The following is a 9,586-nucleotide window of genomic DNA, read 5'->3' as shown; positions in this document are numbered from 1 at the left end:
AAGGTATTGATCGTATTCCACCGACCCAGATCGTTTTCGTTTGGTCTCATAGTTCAGCTGCCTCTTCTGCAGTGATCATCTGTTGTCCTGGTAACTGGGACTTAGCGCCTGGACAGTGAGTGGTAGAAAGAAAAAAAAGATGGTGAATGAGAGCATAACAACACCCTTCCCCCTGTAGCCTACACTATGCTCTGTAGATCAGTAGCTCTCTATTGTTTCAGGGTATAATTGGCATGTGGTGATGATTCTGATTCTGGTGTGGATTCTCTGGGACTTCAGACTGAAAGGTCAACATCAATATGAACAGAGCCTGGTCTTTATTCTCTCTCCATTCAGCGTTACATTTTTCAATGACCTTAGCGGCCTATAGACCTACTAGTAAAGTAATCAAACTGTGGGAACTAAACTGCGCAGTGACAGCAGCGCATGCAGTGCCTTGATCGACCCGCTCGATTCAACGTGACGCTGGAACGCACCCCCAACTGGCACGTGGTCTCTTCTGTAGACCAGGAAGTACCGAGTGCTACAAATGACAACAAACACCACTGAAACAGTAACAGCCAGCAACATTGTGACATCATTTGGATAACTTTGTGACAGTTTTGTATCGCACGTGTTTTCTATCGCATTGCAGCAATGGCGGAAGAGATTTCCTGCTTGAAGGGACGGCTTATGGAAAAAGAAAAAGAGATAGTTGCATTGAAGAATAAACTGGCACAATTAGAAAAGGTAGGCCTATGTCTCTCTTTAGCTTTTACATTGAATACCAGTAGGTAGCTGTAACCTAGTGCTTGCAGTGGCTATTTAGCAGCAGAGCAAGTCATAATGTAGCTATATGATTCAGAGTTTGAGCAAAGATGCTTTGGTTTGAGCAGCGTGTAAGACATATTTGTTGCCGGGGCGGCAGGTAGCTTAGTGGTTAAGCGCTTTGTGCCAGTAACCGAAAGGTCGCTGGTTCTAATCCCCGAGCCGACTAGGTGAAAAATCTGTCGATGTGCCCTTGAGCAAGGCACTTAAACATAATTGCTCCTGTAAGTCGCTCTGGATAAGAGCGTCTGCTAAATGACTAAAATGTAAAAACTTAATATTTAGTTTGAGTCAACAAGACGAGATTTGGAAGGATAGCCTCGCGAGACTATCTAGCCTACAAATCAATTGACTTTCTGTCCCTTGACATGTTATATTTGGTTATTGTCTAAAATAACAACAACTTTAACGTATTCTGAACCACCACCCTTTCTCCACTGAAATCAGAGCAGTTTGACAGATCTGCAGCTGCAGGAGAAAGTGTCAACACTTCCACCTCTGAAACTCAAGGCAGCCCTGTCCAATGAAGATGTGCTACAGCAGACAGCTTCTACTGCCAGAGTTGGGTGTTCAAGGTAATAATGACAGCTTTCACCCAATCTCTGATTGAGTCAAACACTATTGAAAAACACATTATTGAACACATCCTTTGATCTCTGCAGGTCAGCTAAACTTCTCCCAGACGTCAGTGCTGGTTGTGGGGTGTGGAGGACTAGGCTGTCCCCTGGCACAGTATCTAGCTGCAGCAGGAATCGGTAGGTAAAAATGTGGGGAAAGAGAATTTCAGTAAGTTATACCCTCCGTAATGGTCAAGGATTCATATGCTGTACATCCAAATAGATGTACAAGTCCCTTGAATCAATACAAATCAACAAAGCATTTGAGGATGGCATAACTTCACAAATTATTAGGTAGGCCTAATACATGTAACATACCTGTGAACCTTTAGGGATATGCAATACTTATGTGTGTGTACACTGTTATAACATGGGTCCATCCCTCTATTACCCCAGGGCGTGTGGGTCTTCTGGACTATGATAAGGTGGAGCTGAGTAACCTGCACAGACAGGTGCTCCATGGAGAGGACAGCCAGGGCCAGGCCAAGGCCCAGTCTGCTGCCCACGCTGTCAGAAGGTACAGGAGGCAACTGGGGCCTGCACAGGCTGGTACATGGACTGCAATCATGTCTGTCACTGGCATGTAGGCCTACCATAAGTTGGTTCATTCACTGCCATCTCACTACAATGTCACAGGTTGTATTACACTGTTGTTTTGACTGTCCACAAATAATCAACTATTTTGCTCTGTTTATTTATTTTTGAAAGCACTGCTTGTGGTCCTTCGCTCACTGATGCTGCAGTACTGTGATTAACCTCCACAGCATAGCTATAGCCACTTGGTGGTGCCATTTACCCAAACAGCAATAGCTTGCTTTCAGATAAACTGTATAGGCATAGTCCCCACTCTTATTTGTTAGTGTACATACAGTACATTAATGGTATTAAAATTGAATGTTAAAATCCTACTCCAGTCTCCTTTTCACCTCATTTAACACCTGATTTACTTAACAAAAGGCACATCTCAAAATGTGGTCCAGGTGCCTCATGACATGGCACAAGTGGGGGTATTTATACTTGGGATATCGCTTTTCAACAGGAAAATCACTTAAGGGTGTCTTTAAGGTTTTGACATTCAGAGGAAAAGAGCATTAGTAAGCCAATATTTTGTGCAGTAGTTCTTGCTCTCCAAAATTAGCATGATGGGTTGAATGTGAATGGCCTTGTCTGTCCTTTTTATGTGTCTACAGGTTGAACTCCACAGTAGAATGCATTCCCTACCACCTCCAGCTCTCTCCAGAGAACGCCTTACAGCTCATCCAACAGTATCCTCCCTCTCAGCCTTGTACCTTTATATTATCTTACAGGGGCTAAAGAAGAGGTTTTAGTGTTTGTCAAACACGATTTCCGTGTCATCAAATCCAATAGTCAAACATTTACCATAACACTGTGACTTTTTGAGCGAAGAAAATCACTGCATTTTTACTCCTTGACATTATCCACCTCATGTACGACATTGTGGCTGACTGTTCGGACAACGTTCCCACCCGGTATCTGGTGAATGATGCCTGTGTCCTCAGTGGCAAGCCCCTAGTATCTGCCAGTGCCCTGAGAATGGAGGGCCAGGTAAGGATCTAGTTACATTTGAGTCTCTATATTTAAGTCCCCACATGCTAACTGGATTTACATAAATGTCTGACAGATGACTGACTAGTAAATGGAATGTGTTTATTGATTCTCCTTTCTGCATAGTAACCCCTCTTGTCTGTGTCTAGCTGACAGTGTATAACTACCGTGGAGGCCCCTGCTACAGGTGCCTGTACCCAAAGCCTACACCCCCAGAGATGGTGACCAACTGCTCTGATGGAGGGATCCTAGGAGTTGGTGAGTCCTCTTCTAATTCATGTCGTTACTTTTAGGTAGAGAGAGGAATATATTGTTGATGTTGCACTCTTATTTCTTAGTGCCAGGGATCATGGGATGCTTCCAAGCGTTGGAGGTCCTGAAGATTGCCTCCAGACAGGGCTGTATCCTTCCCAGTGAAAGCTCCCTGAGTCACTCCACTGCCCCACTACTTAGCTACTGTACAATGAAACAACACGTTCTGCTTAGTCATGGTGCTGACTGGATGAATTAAAGCCTGAATGAGTCAGTGTAGCATGGGAAGGAAGGGGTGTTTTTCTTCATGACCATGCCCATCTGATAACGCTTGACGAAAAGAGAGGAAATTCTGTAAATTTTCAGGGCCTTTATGAGGTCTGTTTCTGAAAATACAAAGAACATTGTGATGTTTGTCAGTCAGACAGGAGCCTTTTCCTTGACTGAGTGTGACAGCTTCCTGTGGCCAACAGCTGTTGATGTTTGATGCCCAGGATGCAAAATTCCGGTCCATCAGGCTGCGGTCCAAGCAGGCCAGCTGTGCTGTGTGTGGCGAGAACCCCACTGTCAGACACCTAGTGGACTATGAGAAGTTCTGTGGGTCTGCTGCCACAGATAAGGTCAGGGGTCGCTGAGAAGAGGGGCCATGTAGGTAAACATATTGCATATTGAGTTGCAATTTAATACAGTTCAAGGGGTTAAGTTATCATTTTAAATTAAGGGGAGGTGGTATGTCTCAATCTAAAATGGCCAAAGTGAGTGTCATCACGGCTTAGAAACTACACGTAGCACATGGGATGTTGTGCCAGGAAAATGGGTTAATTATCCATCATTTAGATAAATAGCAGAGATATGCACTGTATGTCAAAAGGAGTTTTCCGTACTTTGCTCGACTAAAAAAACATTTTCCATCAATTATAGGACAATTTTAGTTTCAATGTTTGCTTTGAATATTTACCTAATATTTTCTGGGTTTTCTTTCAGTGTCGAAGACTAAACCTTCTCTCCAAAGACCAGAGGGTAACAGTGCAGGTAGAGTATAGTCGATGACTTTCTGTTTTATAATTATGATTATTGCATGATTACACTTGATTTTCTGTGATTCGTGTGCATTCATAAACCCAGATTGAATCTAAAAGCTGACCCAACCCTAAATGGGAAATGTCTAAAACTCGAATTTACGTTTTCTACGGAAAATAATAACATATTTGTTAGTTGGCACTGACAGAAATGGTAGTGGTTTAGGAGTTGTTTGGGTTTCTGCTAAATCACAGGTTTAAAAAGAATTGAGCCATTAAGATGAAGATTATTTTTATTTAACCTTTATTTAACTAGGCAAATCAGTTAAGAACAAATTTATTATTTACAATGACGGCCTAACCGGCCAAACCCTCCCCTAACCCGGACGACGCTGGGCCAATTGTGCGCCTCCCTATGGGACTCCCGATCACGGCCGGTTGTGATCGAACCCGGGTCTGTAGTAACGCCTCTAGCACTGCGATGCAGTGCCTTAGACCGCTGCGCCACTCAGTCCCCTAATCATGATTGATTGGCCTATAATAGAGGTTATGCAAGGCATGGAGTTGGAAACAGTTTTATTTCCTATAATTGAAATAATGTGACAAAACGTTTAACGTACTCCACCCAACTCCACTCAAAAAAGGCAACCAGTTGTACAATGCATATAGTGAATAGCCTAAGCAACTCAACCAGTCTTTGTGCCATCTTTGTGTCATCTCACATAATACCAGCAACTTGAATTTGGATGTGGCAGACCTTTAAACAATACACTGTCTAACAAAGTGAGTGCTGTAAGTGACCATTGACAACCATTGTAATTTCTCCTTTGTATTGCCAGGAGTATAAATCTATAGTGGACAACACGGCTGCTCATCTCCTGCTGGACGTACGCCCTCTAGTGGAGGTGGATATATGTCACCTGCCCACCTCCCTCAGTATCCTTCTGCTGGCTAAATGCCCTCCTGTCATTGTACTCCACTAGCTATATAGTTACCATTAGCAAGATATGGAGTTAGTGAGGAGGATATAAATACTATAAATACTGCTATTAATAACGTCAGTCATCCCTGTGCTTTCATAAGTGTTCTGATCTGAGTTAATTGTACTCGATTCAATGGTAAGTTATGTTTAATTTCCTTATATCATTGCTAGACATTCCTCTCTCCAGTTTAGAGGACAGGAAAAGTGAACATATCCGAGTGCTGAAGGAGAGCATTGGCAGAGTGAAAGAGCAGATGTCGAGTGAATCCCAGGTCCCAGGTAACATGACTGACAATACAGTAAATAATAATAAATAATATGCCATTTAGCAGACACTTTTATCCAAAGCGAATTACAGTCATGCGTGCATACATTTTTACGTATGGTGCATTGCAAAACTATTCATCCCCCTTGGCGATTTCCTATTTTGTTGCATTACAACCTGTAATTTAAATTGATTTTTATTTGGATTTCATGTAATGGACATACACAAAATAGTCAAAATTGGTGAAGTGAAATGAAAAAAATAACTTTTTCTAAAAAATAAATAATGGAAAAGTGGTGCGTGCATATGTATTCACCCCCTTTGCTATGAAGCCCCTAAATAAGATCTGGTGCAACCAATTACCTTCAGAAGTCACATAATTAGTTAAATAAAGTCCACCTATGTGCAATCTAAGTGTCAGATGATCTGTCACATGATCTCAGTATATATACACCTGTTCTGAAAGTCCCCAGAGTCTGCAACACCACTAAGCAAGGGGCACCACCAAGCAAGCGGCACCATGAAGACCAAGGAGTTCTCCAAACAGGTCAGGGACAAAGTTGTGGAGAAGTATATTGAAAGAATATGGCACCACAACAAACCTGCCAAGAGAGGGCCGTCCACCAAAACTCTCGGAGCAGGCAAGGAGGGCATTAATCAGAGAGACAACAAAGAGACCAAAGATAACCCTGAAGGAGCTGCAAAGCTCCACAGCGGAGATTGGAGTATCTGTCCATAGGACCACTTTAAGCTGTACAGTCCACAGAGCTGGGCTTTACAGAAGAGTGGCCAGAAAAAATCCATTGCTTAAAGAAAAAATAAGGTACTCTGGTCAGATGAGACTAAAATTGAGCTTTTTGGCCATCAAGGAAAACACTATGTCTGGCGCAAACCCAGCACCTCTCATCACCCCAAGAACACCATCGGCAGGGTCTGGGAAACTGGTCAGAATTGAAGGAATGATGGATGGCGCTAAATACAGGGAAATTCTTGAGGGAAACCTGTTTCAGTCTTCCAGAGATTTGAGACTGGGACAGAGGTTCACCTTCCAGCAGGACAATGACCCTAAGCATACTGCTAAAGCAACAGTCGAGTGGTTTAAGTGGAAACATTTAAATGTCTTGGAACGGCCTAGTCAAAGCCCAGACCTCAATCCAATTGAGAATCTGTGGTATGACTTAAAGATTGCTGTACACCAGCGGAACCCATCCAACTTGAAGGAGCTGAAGCAGTTTTGGCTTGAAGAATGGGCAAAAATCCCAGTGGCTAGATGTGCAAAGCTTATAGAGACATACCCCAAGAGACTTGCAGCTGTAATTGCTGCAAAAGGTGTCTCTACAAAGTATTGACTTTGGGGGGGGGGTGAATAGTTATGCACGCTCAAGTTTTCAAGTTGTCTTATTTCTTGTTTGTTTCACAAGAAGAAAAAAAATTTGCATCTTCAAAGTGGTAGGCATGTTGTATAAATCAAATGATACAACCCCCCAAAAAATCCATTTTAATTCCAGGTTGTAAGGCAACAAAATAGGAAAAATGCCAAGGGGAGTGAATACTTTCGCAAGCCACTGTAGGTCTCCATATAGCTTCGCAGGTTACAACACGCAGTGGCTATTCAGTAGCTAGCTAGGTGTATGGAGCAGCTCTATATTCACTGAACAAAAGAGGGGTAATTTGAGTGCTAATTAAGTCTGTATAGCCTTGTACTGCGAGGGTATTCGCCTATTTTGGACAGCCATTGACGGGAGGTGGAGTTGCTAGGTAATCCTTTTTCCAAAACAAGAATATACTGTCATCGTGAACAGCTGGCCTCTTTTTATTGAATAGTCATCATGGTCTTTATTTCTGCAGAGTGTATTTCCAGCAAGCCTGTGTATATTTTGTTATTAATTAGCTATTTTAATTGGTAATTCTGGGAACGACAGTGTAAACACAGACCTTTTAGTTGAACTAGTACACCTTGAAAGTTTCAAATCGATTCAGGTGTCAAGAGTGAAAGAAGGGACCTGAGTTTACAAGTCATATCATGTCCATAACACATCCAATAGTGAATTAGAATACCATGCCATAGCTCTGATTCTGGACAAGCATCAAACAAGGAATATTTCTTGCCCATTTTATACATTCAACTTACAACTCACCTAGTCTTGCATAGCCAGCCAGATGTGGTATTCTTGTGAGATGCCAGGAAATCGAAGCTACTCATCAATTTGATCTGTTTGTGTTTCACTGCTGCAGTGTATGTGATCTGTAAGCTGGGTAATGACTCCCAGAAGGCAGTTCAGGTCATGGAGAAGATGTCGGGCTCTGAAGTGGACTTTGTCACTGTTAAAGACATCTGTGGAGGGCTGATGGCCTGGGCCCAGAAGATAGACCCGTCTTTCCCACAGTATTGACTCAACGTCACAGGTTCTGCACTATGGTTTCATGACTTTGTTAATAAACATGTTCATAAATGTGTCATCATAGCAACTGTTTTTCTGCCTTAACATGTTTTATGTATGCTGGTTGCACTGGGCATTGCAAACCTGACGGACAGATGAAATTGCAGTTACATCTTACAGGTGAAAAGTGAAAGAAATAGTCACATATCCGCTGTTCGTGTGTTCTAGATTGTATTATTTTTATATATATATATATATATATATATATACACACACACAGTGGGGAAAAAAAGTATTTAGTCAGCCACCAATTGTGCAAGTTCTCCCACTTAAAAAGATGAGAGGCCTGTAATTTTCATCATAGGTACACGTCAACTATGACAGACAAATTGAGAATTTTTTTCTCCAGAAAATCACATTGTAGGATTTTTAATGAATTTATTTGCAAAATATGGTGGAAAATAAGTATTTGGTCACCTACAAACAAGCAAGATTTCTGGCTCTCACAGACCTGTAACTTCTTCTTTAAGAGGCTCCTCTGTCCTCCACTCGTTACCTGTATTAATGGCACCTGTATGAACTTGTTATCAGTATAAAAGACACCTGTCCACAACCTCAAACAGTCACACTCCAAACTCCACTATGGCCAAGACCAAAGAGCTATCAAAGGACACCTGAAACAAAATTGTAGACCTGCACCAGGCTGGGAAGACTGAATCTGCAATAGGTAAGCAGCTTGGTTTGAAGAAATCAACTGTGAGAGCAATTATTAGGAAATGGAAGACATACAAGACCACTGATAATCTCCCTCGATCTGGGGCTCCACGCAAGATCTCACCCGTGGGGTCAAAATGATCACAAGAACGGTGAGCAAAAATCCCAGAACCACACGGGGGGACCTAGTGAATGACCTGCAGAGAGCTGGGACCAAAGTAATAAAGCCTACCATCAGTAACACACTACGCCGCCAGGGACTCAAATCCTGCAGTGCCAGACGTGTCCCCCTGCTTAAGCCAGTACATGTCCAGGCCCGTCTGAAGTTTGCTAGAGTGCATTTGGATGATCCAGAAGAGGATTGGGAGAATGTCATATGGTCAGATGAAACCAAAATATAACTTTTTTGGTAAAAACTCAACTCGTCGTGTTTGGAGGACAAAGAATGCTGAGTTGCATCCAAAGAACACCATACCTACTGTGAAGCATGGGGGTGGAAACATCATGCTTTGGGGCTGTTTTTCTGCAAAGGGACCAGGACGACTGATCCGTGTAAAGGAAAGAATGAATGGGGCCATGTATCGTGAGATTTTGAGTGAAAACCTCCTTCCATCAGCAAGGGCATTGAAGATGAAACGTGGCTGGGTCTTTCAGCATGACAATGATCCCAAACACACTGCCCGGGCAACGAAGGAGTGGCTTCGTAAGAAGCATTTCAAGGTCCTGGAGTGGCCTAGCCAGTCTCCAGATCTCAACCCCATAGAAAATCTTTGGAGGGAGTTGAAAGTCCGTGTTGCTCAGCGACAGCCCCAAAACATCACTGCTCTAGAGGAGATCTGCATGGAGGAATGGGCCAAAATACCAGCAACAGTGTGTGTGAACCTTGTGAAGACTTACAGAAAACATTTGACCTGTGTCATTGCCAACAAAGGGTATATAACAAAGTATTGAGAAACTTTTGTTATTGACCAAAATACTTATTT

The 9,586-nt window shown here is 42.6% G+C and overlaps 1 protein-coding gene across 1 annotated transcript; it reads left to right on the top strand.

The window, feature by feature from the left end:
• Positions 1–603: 603 nt before the first annotated feature.
• LOC121538770 (adenylyltransferase and sulfurtransferase MOCS3-like) lies at positions 604–8,077 on the top strand. The gene is given in 14 exon segments (XM_041846933.2): positions 604–729; positions 1,255–1,340; positions 1,342–1,382; positions 1,470–1,562; positions 1,821–1,941; positions 2,615–2,689; positions 2,873–2,990; positions 3,140–3,248; positions 3,329–3,391; positions 3,699–3,862; positions 4,227–4,274; positions 5,101–5,197; positions 5,415–5,522; positions 7,744–8,077. Coding segments are annotated over 14 exon segments (1,374 nt in total). The 5' UTR covers positions 604–636; the 3' UTR covers positions 7,902–8,077.
• Positions 8,078–9,586: the final 1,509 nt, after the last annotated feature.

The sequence above is a fragment of the Coregonus clupeaformis genome, chromosome 25 (genome assembly GCF_020615455.1).
Source record: "Coregonus clupeaformis isolate EN_2021a chromosome 25, ASM2061545v1, whole genome shotgun sequence".
NCBI lineage: Eukaryota > Metazoa > Chordata > Actinopteri > Salmoniformes > Salmonidae > Coregonus > Coregonus clupeaformis.
The sequence above is the reverse complement of the archived record's forward strand: the minus strand, read 5'-3'. Positions and strand labels throughout refer to the sequence as shown.